At 39.9% G+C, this 16,348-nt stretch overlaps 4 protein-coding genes across 8 annotated transcripts; 2 read left to right on the forward strand and 2 right to left on the reverse strand.

Moving 5' to 3' along the window:
* Nucleotides 1–988: 988 nt before the first annotated feature.
* Nucleotides 989–4,937, forward strand: LOC135167731 (alpha-tocopherol transfer protein-like). Of its 2 annotated transcripts, none has more exons than XM_064131233.1 (7): nucleotides 989–1,091; nucleotides 2,726–2,969; nucleotides 3,055–3,214; nucleotides 3,324–3,385; nucleotides 3,551–3,744; nucleotides 3,937–4,150; nucleotides 4,271–4,937. In XM_064131233.1, exons 2-7 carry the CDS (start codon nucleotides 2,795–2,797, stop codon nucleotides 4,474–4,476), a joined length of 1,011 nt encoding a protein of 336 aa, XP_063987303.1. In that variant the 5' UTR covers nucleotides 989–1,091; nucleotides 2,726–2,794; the 3' UTR covers nucleotides 4,477–4,937. The 2 variants fall into 2 exon arrangements, with proteins under 2 accessions (XP_063987303.1, XP_063987304.1); XM_064131234.1 differs by lacking the exon at nucleotides 989–1,091 and adding an exon at nucleotides 1,178–1,199.
* LOC135167722 (tubulin beta chain-like) lies at nucleotides 4,577–7,882 on the reverse strand. 2 transcript variants are annotated; one of them, XM_064131221.1, is made up of 6 exons: nucleotides 7,392–7,882; nucleotides 6,993–7,304; nucleotides 6,675–6,793; nucleotides 6,243–6,460; nucleotides 5,910–6,128; nucleotides 4,577–5,662 (listed from the first exon to the last, which is right to left on the reverse strand). In XM_064131221.1, the coding sequence occupies exons 1-6, from the start codon at nucleotides 7,446–7,448 to the stop codon at nucleotides 5,439–5,441; spliced, it is 1,149 nt and encodes a 382-aa protein (XP_063987291.1). In that variant the 5' UTR covers nucleotides 7,449–7,882; the 3' UTR covers nucleotides 4,577–5,438. The 2 variants fall into 2 exon arrangements, with proteins under 2 accessions (XP_063987291.1, XP_063987290.1); XM_064131220.1 differs by having other exon boundaries at nucleotides 4,577–6,128.
* Nucleotides 7,883–8,018: 136 nt separating this feature from the next.
* Nucleotides 8,019–10,432, forward strand: LOC135167728 (dnaJ homolog subfamily C member 22). Its single transcript, XM_064131229.1, has 5 exons — nucleotides 8,019–9,073; nucleotides 9,251–9,398; nucleotides 9,483–9,847; nucleotides 9,927–10,034; nucleotides 10,166–10,432. The coding sequence occupies exons 1-5, from the start codon at nucleotides 8,765–8,767 to the stop codon at nucleotides 10,370–10,372; spliced, it is 1,137 nt and encodes a 378-aa protein (XP_063987299.1). The 5' UTR covers nucleotides 8,019–8,764; the 3' UTR covers nucleotides 10,373–10,432.
* LOC135167719 (MAGUK p55 subfamily member 7) lies at nucleotides 10,128–16,000 on the reverse strand. 3 transcript variants are annotated; one of them, XM_064131214.1, is made up of 11 exons: nucleotides 15,808–16,000; nucleotides 15,559–15,671; nucleotides 14,606–14,892; nucleotides 14,288–14,419; nucleotides 14,004–14,030; nucleotides 13,685–13,852; nucleotides 13,538–13,609; nucleotides 13,165–13,417; nucleotides 12,527–12,832; nucleotides 12,105–12,448; nucleotides 10,128–11,940 (listed from the first exon to the last, which is right to left on the reverse strand). In XM_064131214.1, the coding sequence occupies exons 2-11, from the start codon at nucleotides 15,596–15,598 to the stop codon at nucleotides 11,764–11,766; spliced, it is 1,806 nt and encodes a 601-aa protein (XP_063987284.1). In that variant the 5' UTR covers nucleotides 15,599–15,671; nucleotides 15,808–16,000; the 3' UTR covers nucleotides 10,128–11,763. The 3 variants fall into 3 exon arrangements, with proteins under 3 accessions (XP_063987284.1, XP_063987286.1, XP_063987285.1); XM_064131216.1 differs by having other exon boundaries at nucleotides 12,527–12,703; nucleotides 15,808–15,997; XM_064131215.1 differs by lacking the exon at nucleotides 14,004–14,030 and having other exon boundaries at nucleotides 15,808–15,999.
* Between the last annotated feature and the right edge of the window lie 348 nt (nucleotides 16,001–16,348).

Consider the following 16,348-nt stretch of genomic DNA (forward strand, 5'->3'; position numbering starts at 1 on the left):
CCGAGCTGGTCCCACATGGACGAGAGTACTCAAGGTTATTCAAGCTGATTAGTCAATAATGGTCCGAAAATTACCTAATATTAAGAATAAGTTGCATGACGGCGTGATGTAACGAACAGCGTAGGACTCTAGGAATTCGAATTTTGAATGGTTAATTACTTTAGTTCATTTATTACGCACTCCACCATCACAATGTACCTTTCCACACACTCTGATTCTTTCAACATTTTCACTGTAACTCACTGGTTGATCGAAGTAATTCTCTTCTGCTCCATTGATCACTCGTCCAACAATGAAGAAAGTTCATTTACAAAGGGTCTTTCACTATCGGATAAAAAAGATTTTCGAAATGTGAGCGAAGTGACGCGGTCAATCAGTATCACTCGAAACGCAATTTTCAGATCTGAGTTTATTGCAGAAGTTTTATTATCCAAAGAAAAACTTTCACTTCATCAGTAATTTTTTTTGTTAGGACGAGGGATTCCGCCCGGTAGACAATTGTGTAAGTTTGTAATTTTGTTTAATGGTTGCGTTTGACGTCCACTCGAGGTAGAAAAATCTCTCCATGCATTTCTGAATTGTTTAAATTTATGTCTAGCTTTGTATAGAAAAAGGATATCGATTCCTGCGGTTGGAATTCAATTATTATTGACGAAACAAAATGTAACAAGTAGACCACGAGAATGGAAAAATTAATTTCCGGGAAATTTGCAAATGAATATTTTTCTAGTAATAACAAAATACCCGTAAATTTGATTGCTACCTTTCCCTCTTCGATAGAAGATAAACAATGAATGATAGGATCTACGAACTGGAGATTAAATTTGATCCAGTTATTATTATGTAATTTTAAAAATCTGGATAATGCAATGGTCTCGGGATAGTATCCTGGTTTTCAAGGTTCCTATGGGGAGCATTGTCTATTGTGTGCGTATGTAATCTCTAGTCCCCGTGAGCATCGCAGCTGATTGTAGCGTTGTCCACGTTAGGACTGGGAAGAAAGGTAACAGCGTGAAAATTATAAAAGAGTGATCGCTCGGTGGTTATGGAGCAGTCGCTCGCAACTGTGCCAGACGGACGCAACATTTTGGGTATGTGCCCGGTTCTAATTAATAAATAGTGTTTTTCTTGAATAAGACTTCCGAAATCATTGAAAAGATCATAAAATAGTGCTCGCAAATTCAATAGTGCTCTCACAGGTATTCAATCAGCCTCTAGACCCCTTGAAAATATTATAAATTATTTTTTTCTAAACTTGTTCCCTGCTGCAAATTTTCAAATCAGCGGCGAAGTGATAAAACGGCTCAAGTCCATGTAACTCGGTCCACTGATTTCGAATCATCCCCGCAAGGACTGATGCAAAATTAACGTAATCGGAGACCCTTTTTGTAAATTAAATTCGCCGGAAAATTAAATATCTAATTATTTCTCAAGGACGCATGAACTTGTTAGTATAATCGTGCAATCTTGATAACTGACAGATCGAGAAATATGTAATATTACGTCGGCGAACGTAACGATGAACTAATAACGGCATAAAAATGACTTCTGCACATTTCATTCTAATTATAACTTGATGGGTTAAAAAAATAATGGGGGTAATATTACGTTACTTATGATATAATTTGTGGTTTATGAGAACACTTCGTCCGAACAATTATCACTTTCACCCCGGAACTGAAAATTGCAGTAGAGAAATAGTAATAAGCGATTGCAATAGTTGAAATTGTAATAAGACAATTAACGCTCGACCACTAATGCCAGCAACATTTGCAATTATTTTTTAGAAATACCTCAAAACATGCGGAAGTGTTGCGAGAGCTCTTCTTTGTTCGTTTTAGCTATTTGTTTATTATCTGACGATGATAAAAAATTATATCCTTTATGAGTATTGCGTCAAGGGATAATCTTCTAGGACCTCGACGAACGCGAAGGGAATTTATTAATTTTCCGTTTCTTTCGGCGTCAGACTAGTCGTTCGATTCAGCTCATCGATAGGCCATCGGTTTAAAAAAATATTGGTAACCGGTGAGCTCCTTACTTTGACACAGATTCCAGTGACTCAGACTCCGAACAAAGATGGGTGAACAACCATAAACACGGATATATTCGAAAAAAATCGAGTTGCATAACGGGAGAAAGTTGTTTCGTAACACCAAGACACTCATTCTGCGTGTTGGGGTTCTCGTACGATAGACCCAAAGCACCAGCTGAAAAGATCATTTTGATCGGTCATATTACGTTGTCCTGGGAGTTATGTCCTACGTTATATCATCGACGATTATTGCGTGAGGACTTGCTCTCGCTCTTACATATTGTTACAAGCGAAATTAGGCAGTTGCTCAACGCGATATTTTCTGTTTTATAATATTTATGCAGTTCAATGTCTCGGGATTTGTTCGATTTCAATGACGATTCCGCTGGTCACTTTCGCGGAGTCATCCTCTCATCCTGCGAATACTCCCGAGGTCAAATTTGAGGAAATTATGGGAGAGAAAGGACAGGTTCTTGCGGCTTCTTTTAGGCAGTTGAATGTGAAGAGTTTTTTAAAATTGGGTTTTTACTATTTTACTTTTTTCATGTTATAACTTTTTAAATAAAAGTCTCCCATTTTCTGGTGTAATCTCTACGCATTTGGCAATTTATCCCAGACCTGTTTATGTCGTTTACAAATTCTCGAGGCTATTATTTTTCTTTTTCTGAATTTTGCAATAATTTTTTTCAGTCTGGAGGTAATCAACGGAGGAAAGGGGTTGAATCGAGGATTATTTAGATAAAAAAAAAACAGTAAACAATGGGAGCAATTGAGTGGGTCACCGAGGCCGACGACTACGTCTGTCCCCTGTCTGAGGAGACGCAAAAAATCGCGAAGGATGAATTGAGAGAGGACAAGAACACCCGAGATCAGGCTCTGGAGCAGATGAGAAATTGGATCAAATTAAATGCGAGAATTGAAAATTCTCGACTCGGTAATTATCTTGAATTTTTGCTGGCTAAATTTCTTATCTTGATTGAGCAAATAATGCGAATTTTAATATTGGTCCTGATTTTCAGACGCTCAATTCCTCCTTCGATTTCTCCGCTGCAAGAAGTTTAATGTACCTATGGCCCAGGAAGCCACTGAGCGTTACCTACTCCTGCGCAAGGTCTACCATCCAGCATTCAATAAACTGGATATCAACGAGCCCACTATGTTGGAATTGCTCAAGCTGGGGTACGTTGGAAAGACGATAAAGGGAAAAAGACGATTTAATGCCGTTTAATTCTCCAATGATGGCATAATTTATTCCGTCATATTAATACTTAATTGGTTTTTATTTAAGGTACCTATTTGCCGTTCCTGGGAGGGACTCCAAGGGCCGTCGACTGATTGTCGCGAGACCTGGTAAAATATGAAACGAACCAAATAATTAGTTCATTTATGTTTGATATCTACCTTTTGCAATAATGAGAGAAAAAAATCCTGGAGGATGGTAATGCGTCCTAAATTCTCTGTTGAATATTTGGAAGACATTGCAAGAACACTCATGGGTTCCTTACACATTTCCAGGTGTCTTCGACCCCTACAAATTCACCAACGCCGACATGTGTAAGATCCACGCTATCACGTACGAGGCATTGATGGAGGATGAAGAGAGTCAGGTGCGAGGGTTCGTTCATTTCGCGGATGGTGCCGGTGTCAGTTTCCCACACTTGACTTTGTTCACTCCCAGAGAAGCTGTTCGTATCGTGAAAAATGGAGAGGTCAGTTGGAACAACCGTATTCTTGTCGCGATGTTAGACATAATTTTTATTTTTTCGAATTGTTAAACTCAAGCTTTCGATTTATTTTTAATCGACTGATTATACCTGATTAAACCTCCGCTGTCAATTTCCTTCAGTTAAATAATTGTCTCTTCTCAAATTAATTTTTAAATACGATTTGTTTCCCGTCAGCGCACCGTACCAATGCGACACAAGGAAGTGCACGTGATAAACGCCCACCCATCGCTAAAATTCGCTCTGGATTTCGGAATGTCTTTGATCTCGGAGAAGATTAAAAGTCGCATTAACATTCACACGAGCCTCGACGAAGCGATCAAGTCCAAAATGGACACGAGTATGCTGCCCAAGGAATATGGGGGCACAATGCCCATGAGCGAAATGATTGGTGAGCGAAAAAAAATCAATTAATATCGATGCTATTTAATTATTCTAAAAAATCTGGTTTAAGTTGCGCAGCGCTCTGATAACATAAAAATTCACAAGTAGATTAATTTTTTTTTCTCAGAACTCTGGCGAAAAGAATTGCTCGAACTCACCCCACGTCTGCTCTCCCATGACAACATGAACGTACACCTTCATTTGTACTCGGAGAAGGCGCGAGAAGGCGCAGTTTCAGCACTGAAACAAGGATTTGGATGTGCGAATGTGGGCAGCAGTGATGGAACGATCCACGGAATTTCTGGTTCATTCAGGAAATTGGAAGTCGACTAATCTCCGATGTGCGCTATTTTCTGTTTAGCTCGATTTTTTTCGTTGTGAAAGGAAAGGAAATTAGGTAACTAGATTAAGATTACTCCTGAAATGACCTGAATTTACAGCAATGGTATTAGAATTTAATCATGTAGGTTTACTCTGATTTATAAATTTTATAGCGTAAGACTTGATTAGTCGTGATTAATTTCAGGGTGAATATCCCCCGTTTCAATAATTTTCTGGTATTTTTGTCTTGAAATGAAATCGTTCAGACTAGAATTGATTATTACTCTATCACATTAAGAACATAACTAGAATAATTCTGAGGTGATTATATTATTGTTTGAGCTTATTCTTTTCGTCTCCACTACATGAGCTATATCGTAACTGCTTGGTGTAGATCATTTATTCTACAGTTTATGTAACATAATTTCAAAAGTTGATCAATAAAGTCATCACACTCACTATTTTTCAAAATATTCACAGCCCCTTAAAATGATTTTGCAATTGGCCTAACATTTTATTTCTTTTGTACAAATTTTCATTATTTTTGTTAATAAACTTTCGTGAAAATCAATCACATTTGTAAATAACTCTCTTTTCTCTTCTCACTCCGCTACTTCTTTCTAATTCACACACAATCTAGCAAATAATTAGCTAAACTCGATCTCTATCTAACTCTCTATATAAATAAGCAGATAACAATTTCTTCAGACTTCTAATACATTTTTCAATTTTTATCCAATAAAATAAATGTTGGACGGAATTATTCGATAGAAAATGGTGGAGTGGCGTCCAAAGTTGTGTTTTAATTCGTTGAACGTGGTACGTACCCCCGGATACTGCGTTTGGATTAGTCGAATTGAAAAAGACGAAATAATTCAATTAATTTCCTAGGGGGATAAAAAATTTCGCATCAGGTTCTACCACTTGCCTACCCCTGTATCGGTTCTCTATCCAATAAATTACGTAGAAAAAAATTATCCAAAATGAATAACTTTAATACAATACGTGGAATGTTTACTCCGAGTGTTGCTCCTCTTCATCCTCCTCCTCCTCCTCCTGGACATACATCTCGTCATCAATTTCCGCCTCTTGATACTGCTGATATTCTGATACCAGATCAGACATGTTGGACTCAGCCTCAGTGAATTCCATCTCATCCATTCCCTCTCCAGTGTACCAATGGAGAAAAGCCCTGCGTCTGAACATAGCATTGAATTGTTCAGAAATTCTTTTAAACAGTTCTTGAATGGAGGTCGTGTTCCCCAGGAATGTTCCAGACATGAGCATTCCAGTTGGTGGAATATCACAGACAGCTGTCTTGATATTTTGCGGAATCCACTCCACAAATTTAGCTGAATTTTTAAACTGGACACCGAGCATTTGCTCGTCCACTTCTTTCATTGACAATTTACCCCTGAAAATGGCGGCCACAGTTAGGTACTTGCCATGATTGGGATCGCAGTCTGTCATCATATTCTTGGGGTCGAACATCTGCTGTGTCAGCTCACTCACTGATATTGGACGATAATCTTTGCTGGAACTCGCTGTTAGAGGCGCAAAACCTGGCACGAAGAAATGAAGACGCGGAAAGGGTACCATGTTCACTGATAATTTTCGTAGGTCTGCATTGAGCTGGCCAGGAAATCTTAGGCTTGTTGTCACACCTGATGGGAAGGAGTATTACGAAAAACGGTGAAAATTTTTTAGAGTTGAAGGTCATGATAAAAAAAAATTCTACAATTGGAAATTGAAAAGTCGGTGGAGGAGGATTATCATACCAGACATGGTGAGGCACACGAGGTGATTTAAATCCTTGTAGGATGGAGTGGAGAGCTTCAGGGTCCTGAAGCAAATATTGTAAAGGGCCTCGTTATCAATGCAGACTGTGTTATCGGTTAATTCGATCAGTTGATGCACCGAGAGGGTTGCATTGTACGGTTCCACTACAGTATCCGAGACTTTCGGACTTGGACCAACACTAAAGGACGTCAGAATCCTTGAAACAAATAAATAAAGTTTAAAGAAATTGTTGTCGGGCCAATTATTTATTGGTAAGACTTTTCAACCTAAGCAACTTCGTCTGGAAATCATTTAATTGACGAGAAGAAATTGTTTTATTTTTCACAAAAAAAAATCGGTTGTAGAATCAAAATAATAAGTGTGCATTTCAATGGGATGGAAAGAGGCTATCGATTGAGCTCGTAATTTACCTGTCTGGAAATTCCTCTTTTATTTTGGACAGCAACAGTGTCCCCATACCAGAGCCAGTACCCCCTCCCAACGAGTGACACAATTGAAAGCCCTGTAGGCAGTCACAATGTTCTGACTCCTATGAAAAAAAAAAAAATCAACACAAAGATAAAAGCAAACCGACAGATATGCCGCCCCCTGCCCCCCGCCCTGTCATCCCCCGAGAAAGTGTGAGTCCCTTCAAATTAAAATTCAATTCTCCGTTCAACTACTTGGGGATGGCAGAGACGGGTCCTCTGCTGCAGCCGCAAAGATCGGCTGCGAAGAAAGTCCCTCACCTTCCTGATGACATCGAGAACGGCATCGACGAGCTCTGCGCCCTCGGTGTAGTGGCCCTTGGCCCAGTTGTTTCCCGCTCCACTCTGGCCGAAAACGTAGTTGTCCGGGCGGAAGAGACGACCGTAAGCCCCAGCCTTGGCTGCGTCCATCGTTCCTGGCTCCAAATCCACGAGGACCGATCGCGGAACATAATGTCCCCTGGCTGCCTGATCGTAGTACACACTGATGCGATCCAGCTGGATGCCCTTATCAGGGCCCTTGTAACATCCATCAGGTTCGATGCCATGTTCCACTGAGATCACTTCCCAAAACTGCAATGAAACTTGAATAATTAATTTTTTTTTATTATTAAATTTTCAATTCTCTTCTCCGTTTGAGAATAAGATTTGAGGTCTTACTTTGCAACCAATTTGATTGCCGCACTGGCCAGTCTGCACATGCACAATCTCCCGCATATTTTTCACTTGAAAGCGAAGCCGACGAAAAATTATAAATAAAATGTCACTGAGTCCTTGTAACAACGATCGAATAATAAATATGAGGTAATGAAGACAATTGTAATGAGACGTATCGCCTGGAGAGGGTCCCAGGCAACTGTTGGGGTATTATCGGTTGGTTTTCAAAAAGCTGTAATCAGCGTGATTTAATTTCTATTAATTTGAGGGGAAGCGTAGTCTTTTCGATTCGAAAAACGCGGGAACCGGAGGAGGCAACCGGTGAATTTGAAAGTCCTCGGGCGGCAGAAATAATTATCGAGCGTTTTTTAACGCAGCATGAGGTACCTGAACATCTAGAAATCTAAGAAAAATAAAATATAAATAATAAACAATAAATTGTGGGTTTATACGATTGTAAATATTATCTTAAGAACATTCAGGACTTCCGAAGACATCTCTGCGACGGATTTGAAAGCACTTGTTCTCGTCGATAATACAAATCCCTTCAAAATAATAAATACAGCATAAATAATATCTAGAAAAATATTATTGAAGTATTAAGAGGTAGAGATATTATCAATTGTAGGAGTTTGTCGTGAAGAAAATATTCCTCTCGTATATTTTTTTTTGCATTTCAAAAAAATAATTCACAATTCTTGCCGGGACAAACTGATATATTTAAACAGCTGCTCATAGTCGGCAGTCATTAACGTGTCATAATTATTCCGAAACAATAGTGCGGGAACAATAAAGTTGGAGCGATAAGAAACTAGTGACACAGTTTCTGTGGATTTTCCACGGTCAAGATCGGCGTGTGCAGAGCGCCTTAGTGGGCCTCAGTCCCCATCTTTTTCTTTACCTGTTTTTCGGATGTCCCGTTATTCAACGTCGATCCCTTCTACCTCACGTTTTACAGTGCGTTGAACCAAATCGTTATCCTACGAGGTATCACCACGTTACTTCGTGTATTACGTTACAAGTTTAACTTCGCTGGTCACAATCGGACAGCGATGAAGTGACGACGTGTCATCAAAATCTGCTAGCGTTCAATTTTTTTTCGCAATATTTGTTGAGTCTCAGTGCAAACTTTGTCCTCGAGTTGTGAATATAATCTGTATTGGATATAATACAGCGTCAAGAACGCGGAGAAGGAATTTAATTTGATTTTGTGCGCGATGATTTAAGGCGAGTTCAATCTGGTGGTATTTTCGTTGAGGAAAATATGAAATTGGAATGGATTTTTTTAAATTTTTAAGCTGAATGCGCGAGCGGTTTTGAGTGCGTGAATTTTTTGAAAAGGGACTGATAAATATAGGTCATTTGGAATTGTTGAAATGTCGGGAGGAAATCGGGCCAATGGGGTTGGCAGTGCAGTGACGAACGATGATTTTCAACCGCTGGATCGGAAGGGAAAATCCACGATTTTTGCGTATTTATTTTGGATGGTGGGGGGATTTTTTGGAGCGCATCATCTTTATTTGGGGAGGATTAATCATGCCGTTGTTTGGGCAACCACACTGGGGGGATACTTCGGTATCGGGTGGTTTAGGGATATATGGAGGATACCTACTTATGTCAAAGACGCTAACGAGGATCCAAATTACATGGAGATTTGGAAAATAATTGTCAGGCAAAATAGGAAGGTATTTTTTTTTCAACACAACATGTGATTCATATTTTTAGTTTATAATATTTCTTGAGAATTGATAAGACGGTATCCCGGAACGTTACGTGTTTTATAGTCAAAACCTTTTTATTATTCAAACGGACTAAAAGATCGAACTCGAAACTTCGGATTAAGTCGAAATATTCCATTTCAGCCACCATTTTCCACAGTTCGGTTCATCGGTGCCCTGGCAACTGGTCATTTGTGGGGGGAATTATTCCGCTGTGCGATCCCTGAAGATGAGATCTACGGGATGAACCTGAAACCACTTCTGTACCTTGTGCCAGGAATTGTTGCTTCAGGTAATGAATATTGACGAGGCCCTGGACCTTTCGAAGAGTTAAAAATAAAAAATTGACAAATGACAATCCTCTCTTCTTCCGAAGGTGTCTGGACAGTTGGAAACATTGGGCGAGAGCAAGGGTCGATAAAGCTGCCCTTAATCATCGCTTACCTGATGTACCCTCTGCTCTACTACATCGGCGATGAATCCACTTGGCTCAACATCGTCGCGGTCGTCGTCGCCCTGGCATTCGACTCCTTCTCCAAGGAGTGGAGACTGAAACCTGCGAAGAAGCGTTCGGTCACTCGATCACTTGCTACCTACACACTCGCTGTGATCATCTTCTGGATGCTCCTCTCCAGCTACTTTTACTTTAATGCCACCCTCACTGACAGTGAGGGGGAGGAAATCAAAGTTACTGAGGCTGTTAAGCACTTCTTTACCTCCCCGATATGGCTCGATCTCAAGGTGGAAATTTAATTATAGACTCGAGGGGTGGGACGCGAAAAGTAGTTGCGATTGACACCTGTTGAATGAATTTTTTCAGACAACTCTGGGAACTACTTGGGAGCAAGCGAAAAATCAGGGATTCTGGGCGACCTGGAGGCAGCTGGTGGATCTCTCTGATCCTCGAGGGGAAATTAACGCCTACAGGGTATTTATAAAATGATTTTTCTTGTGACTCCAGAGGGAAAAACCCTTTGCATCATAAACACCAAAAGAAAAATAAATTATTTTTTAATTCTGTATCAATGAGGGGATGAAAAATGAATTTGTGCATGACAGGTACTGGATTTGTCTACGACAGCTTCAGAGAGTGAAATAACAGCGAAATGGCGAACTCTGTCCAAAGAACATCACCCTGATAAGGTCAAGGGGGATGAGGATGCCAAACGATCTGCTCAAGACAGATTTATGGAGATTCAGCAGGCGTATGAGATATTATCAAAAAAGAAAAATCGACGACAGCGAAAAAATCGCAGAGCTGGATGACGATACTAATGATTATAAATAAAAGTTCCAAAAATAATAATAAAATTATAAATATTGTTATCTAAGTCTTCAATTAATACCATAAAATTTTATTAACATATACAGAGAGATTACATCGAAGAGCGAATCTATCAAATATAACGACAATAATTTCAACATGATTAATTCATCATTGATTTCCATTGACAGCAATGTAATTTTACTGCTCCTCAGTCATGATCAAAACCATTGGGAAAATAGTCGATTTTATTATTATTTAACGTTCGTAGTACAATTTGTCGTGGGGCCGCGAAACACGGTCGACGCACGGAGAGAAATATTCAATGAGACTTGCCAGAAAAAAAGGAATAATTGTGTTTTGAAATGTAAATGAATAAATGTCTGGAGAAATTACGTGAGTTTAAGGAAACATTACGCAACAATTACGTCAAATTGTTATTGAATATTTCTCTGCAAATGCTAATTGTAGTCACAGACATGTCAAAAGCGAGGCTCCCCAACCGGGGAAAGAGCGAAGGAGGTGCAGCCCACTCTCGAAAGACTAAACACGAGAATAAAAAAAATATAGGAGAAAGGGGAAGGTGAGAGTAAATGGTAAATAAAAATTTACAAATAAAAATAAATAGGAATTTCCTTCGGGTGTTTTCTTTGTGTTTCAAAACATATTTTATACATCTTTATCTCTTGTGCGATAAATTCTCGTGACATTGCTGTCTAAATTTTCTATTTGTCGAGAGAATTTCCCACTTATCGAGGAACATTTTCGACTGATCCCTCAAAATGCAAAAATGTCGCTGAAAATTGATTTAAAATAACACCTGCAGGCACTTTATCCTCATTATCATAAAAAATATGTTGAGAAAATCAGGTTTCTCATTTTCACTGACAAATCTTTGTTGTTAAATTTTTAATGATTCTAGCTCGTGTTGAAGATGGGGCAGAGCTTGCACCGCTTTAATAATTTCCTGAGGGATTGTTCGGTCTGAATTTGCGGACTGAGCTTTTGATACGTCAGTGACAAAAAATTTCTCTCATAAAATCTTTCAATTATTCATTAATAATGATTTGGCAACAATTAACATGATCATCCCATCTGTCTAAATCTTGTCCAGAATAATAATAAATTATATGTTTATTTTGGTGGTTTTTGGTTGCAATGGGTGAATTATCTTCTACATTATTCATACATTTCTTTGGCAGTGAAGGTAGATGAAGGGGCATTCTGCCTGATTACTGGAAGGTAATGAAAATTATAACAATAAATCTTCGGTTCATGAAACATAATGATTAAAGAGTCACCCTGACAGTTGCAGTGGATAATCGTAAACTCATAAAACGAAATGCCAGTCAATTCTATCATGTCATTCACTCGATTTAATTAACTCCACGCTTCACTGAACCCACAAGGTCGGCACCCACAGGGGCTCTGACTCCACCCTGTGGATGGCTGACACCAACTGCTCCAGTGCCATTGGCAAGTCGTCATTTACGATTACCTCATCAAATAGGTGGGAGTACAGGAACTCAATTCGAGCGGCGCTATGTAGGATCTCCTGGAATTCATCGTCCTGCAATAGACGAATGACACAGGGCGATGTTAATGCCCCAGGAAAATAGTAAAAAATAAAAAAAAATGAAGTGGTTTGTCCGTTTTTAAAAATTGTCCTGGCATCAGAGATGTATTTGGAGATGTATAATTGAAAAAAAAAATAGTTGATGTTATTTTCCTTACGGTAAATCCTCTGGAATTGGCTTCATCAAATGTAGACCTCGCTCTCGCTTCATTTCTCGTCACCTTCAGCGCTTCGAATTGGGGAGGTTTGATGTAAATAATGTAAGGCTTCAGCTGCGGTGACCTGAGCATTTTGAGGGCCTGATAGTGAGGATTAAGAATGACGACGAAGCCAGCGTTTACTAGAGAAATAACAGTGTCCGCTTTGGTGCCATATAAATTTCCCTTGTACTCTCCGTATTCGATGAACTTTCCGGAATCAATATCCTCGTTCATTTTCTCACGAGTGCAGAAATGGTACTCCTGTCCATCTTCCTCCCCAGGTCGCGGTGGCCTTGATGTGTCTGAAGTATTAGAAAGCATAATTTAATTTATTAACACATTAATCACTGTACCCATGGAACACATGGAATCTTGCTCACATGGAACAGGCGTTTTGAATTTATCTGGATCCAGAGCCATGAGACTCCTCTTGAGCTCGTTCCTTCCGACTCCTGGTGGTCCAATCAACACAATAGGACGGTACACACCGGGTCTTGGATAGAGTTTAGCCACTTCCTCGTAGGTCGGTATCTCTTCCCGATCAAAGTCGTCGTTCTCTGCAGCGTCATACATGATTTTTTTAATTTTAATTCCCTGCAAGTTGCACTTTGTGGGCGAAGCGTGCAAAGAAGAAGTACTGGGACGGGGGCACAATGCGGGCAAAGGCACTGGAACAGAACACAAGCCTAACCGGGGAACGGTTAAGGTGTGTTGAAAAAAAAAATGATTCGCCAATGATGAGTGAGTTAGGAGATGAGGGGGTTAATTTACGTGCGGTTAATTTGGTGAATTTATGCTCTCAATGAATTAATGCGATGGATTAATGAGTGAGTTCGCAGATGAAATTAATTTGGGGAAAATGCAAGGCTGGAAAACAAAAGAAATTATTTTTTTGTTAATTTTTGCTTGCAGTTAGTAGTCCCATTGTGGAGTTAATAATTTTCGCAAACGAATTAATTTATCCGAATTATTTTTTGATATTCTCTCGGTCTCTGCTTCATATGCGTAGATTTCTTACTGAGACTTTCATCATCCTGAGTCTTGTCTTTCTGCTGTCTCTCTAGAATGATTCGACGCTCCTGGAGAGGTCTGCTGGGGATGAGGCCGGCCCTTATGTTTCTGTCACCTTCACGACGGGCCTGCCACCAGTATGCGTCGTCCTGGGTGACTATATGGAGCACGTCACCTTTGTTGAAGTCTAGACCTGCCTCTTTGCAAGGAATATGAGGGTCATCAGCTGCTGTGTAGGAAAAATGGGCCCTCATACGAACCTAATTGATTAATAAATACTCATTAATGCTTCGTAGCATCGAGATTTCATCGAGGGCCTGTCCGACCGGCGGTCTAATATTTACGGAGGCATAAAAATTGCAAAAAAAAATATAACGCACCTTACTCTCTCTCATTCCTCCTTTACTGTCCGCTGGAATTATTTTGAAGGTAATAGCACCTTCAGAGCTTTGCTAAAATGAATGAATCATGGTGATAAAATAATTGCGGGGGTCTTCCATGAATTTTTATTGAAACTGCAAACTTACTAGAATTTTGAGAACACAATTCGGAGTCTTTCCCTCGACGCTTATGCCGTTGACTTCGACTACTTCATCGCCAACATGAATGAGACCGGATCTGTCAGCAGCTCCTCCGTGCATCACTCTTGCTATCACGATTTTTCCAGTAACTTCGCACAACTTGATAGTCGCCCCCTATCCTCAACGTTAAATTCATGTTATCATTTTGGACAATTATCCTACCGCAACCTATTATTTTGCATTACAGTGACAGTGCGAAAATTGCACCGGGATATAAATTTAAAAAATTGTGCAGTTGGAAAGAGGCAAATGGGGATAAACTTACCACAATCGGTTCAACTCCATCACCGCTCTTAAATTCGAGGCAAGTTTTGAATAAAAATAGTAGTTAATTGAATTGGCTTTGCCATTTTTCGTTGTCAATTTTTTTATCTCCTGAGATCTTTAGGGATCGGTTTGGCAAGGACTGAGGCAGTATTGGGGCATGCAGGGACTTGATCCTGGAATGGCAGGGGACACGAATATTCCAGAACTGTATCAAACCAATTTAATATCGGTATGACCTTGTTTTTCTCTTCAAGTAACGAATTGGCGATCTGTATCACGTACCAGTGGTTCGTCCGCCTTGACGAGCTGTACTATTTTCACTGTTTCCTCGTCCTCGTCCACTTCTAGGGGGATTTCGGACAGTCGGGGGTAGTAGTCTTTCTGGGCGACAGAATCGTGTGTGCATAACAGACCCTGAGGAATCAATTTATTCCTGAATAAAAGCTCAAGGGCACCTGGATTATCTCACGAACATAATCTTGCTTTTTTCATGTGAATGATCACTATAAATAATTGGTAATTTTACGTGACCCTGGAGCCTCTAAAAGTGATAATTCCATGACCTTTTTTTCGAATAATATTGGGAAATAAATGCTGTACCTGTATGTGAGGTCTCTGCAGCAGATAAAATAATTCCTTGCACTCTTCGGAGACGTGGGTCTTCGTCGAGAGCATGTCTAGGACTTCGACATCGATGTCCATCGAGTTGGACAGCACAGGGGCGAATTTTTCATCCTGAACATTAGCCAAAATCTTGTTGTGCACGTTGACAAGAGCATTGAGCTCCTTGGATCGCAATAAATCATTGAGAAAGCCGAACTCCTCGTCTGTGCAGCTTGGTATGTCATTCTTATGCTCTTCGAGGGAGTTCAGAAGTTTTGAAAGAGCTGGAAAATTAGACCACAGCCGCTGATCAATAACGCGAACAACATTATATCTGCCACGAATGTAATTATTAACACGCGATTGCGATTGAAATTCAAGGATAATTGTGCTGAATTTTTCAATGTCAATGGAAACGCTTTATAAGATTGTCACTCGTATTATTTTAAGACATCGCGTGGTATCTTTGCAGTGTTTCCGGTGCACACGTCGCGCGTTATCTTCGTAATATTAGATCCGATTACAAACGGGAATTCAGTCCCGCGCCAGCCGCCGAATCCTCCCCATTCGATTTTTGCGTACTACCTTCGCTTTTGTTTATTCTTCCGGACGCGGTTGAGTTAACAACAATTAAGTTATCGCCTCGTTAAGTAGTGGACCCTCGTGATACTTTTTAAGAGAGCGAAATTGGAAATTTCCCGAGGAAAGTAAACAAATAAAAACAATTCAACGGTTTTTGTTCTCCTAATTAAATTAATCCCGGTTGACTTTGAGTTTGGAGCGAATAAAATTTTCAAAAGTCTCCACTGAAAGGAAAATATTTTGACCGGAGCATCGGGAGAAATGACGGGGAAGAGTGACCGATTGGAGGTGCGATCAGGGGGAATATGATTTAATTTTCGCGTTTCAATTTGTTTGCGTTAATTTTTCTTTCAATAAAATAAACTCACCAGGATCCCAGGAAATATTTTCCATGACCGCTGCTGTCATACTCCCCGGGGCGAGTCACAATGGCCGGGTCGATGGAAGTCAGTGGTGAAATATCATAATTTGAGACGCCGTTCTAAACGCAAATGAAAGAATAAAAGAAAATGCTGATTTAACGCTGACGAATTGTTCATCCACATCCGTGTGCGGATTAATAAATCGCAGGAAAACTGGGCTCTTGTCTCCCCCGACCGTTCGCGCAGTATATTTACCTCGAGCTACTCCCCTTGAAAAGCACAGTATTTTTTTTTTAAATTCCCAGAGAGCGTCAACTACTTGGCAAAACTGAATGCAGTTGACAATATCGTTTTGAGTTGCACTTCTCGTCTAGACGTATCGCACCAGAAAATAATTTTACATTACGTAAGCATTTGACACTCGACACAAGGTGGAGTGGCAAAGTAGCCCCGCACCCCTCTGCGCTGCTCGCGACCAACGGAGGGTTGCGGAGTTGTTCGGAGATTCACGAAATAATGGCGCCAGCTGGCTGTCCACCTTTCAATTGATCCGACAGCTGCTGAGTAATTTTTCGGGAGTTTGAGCGATTATTTAACGGACTTTCGAAGGAAATTTCGATTTACAACCCTCTAGGAGATAATAAAAAGGTGTATTGGTATTGGTTGGTATCCCCCAGCTTTTCCAAAATTGTAGTAATTTTTTAAAACGAAAAACACCTATTGGGGGAAGTCTATTTCACTCTGAAAATCCTGTATTTTTTGGGCCTTTCGATTATTTATATTTTTAGTTTTTTAT

The sequence above is a fragment of the Diachasmimorpha longicaudata genome, chromosome 11 (genome assembly GCF_034640455.1).
Source record: "Diachasmimorpha longicaudata isolate KC_UGA_2023 chromosome 11, iyDiaLong2, whole genome shotgun sequence".
Classification (NCBI taxonomy): Eukaryota; Metazoa; Arthropoda; class Insecta; order Hymenoptera; family Braconidae; genus Diachasmimorpha; species Diachasmimorpha longicaudata.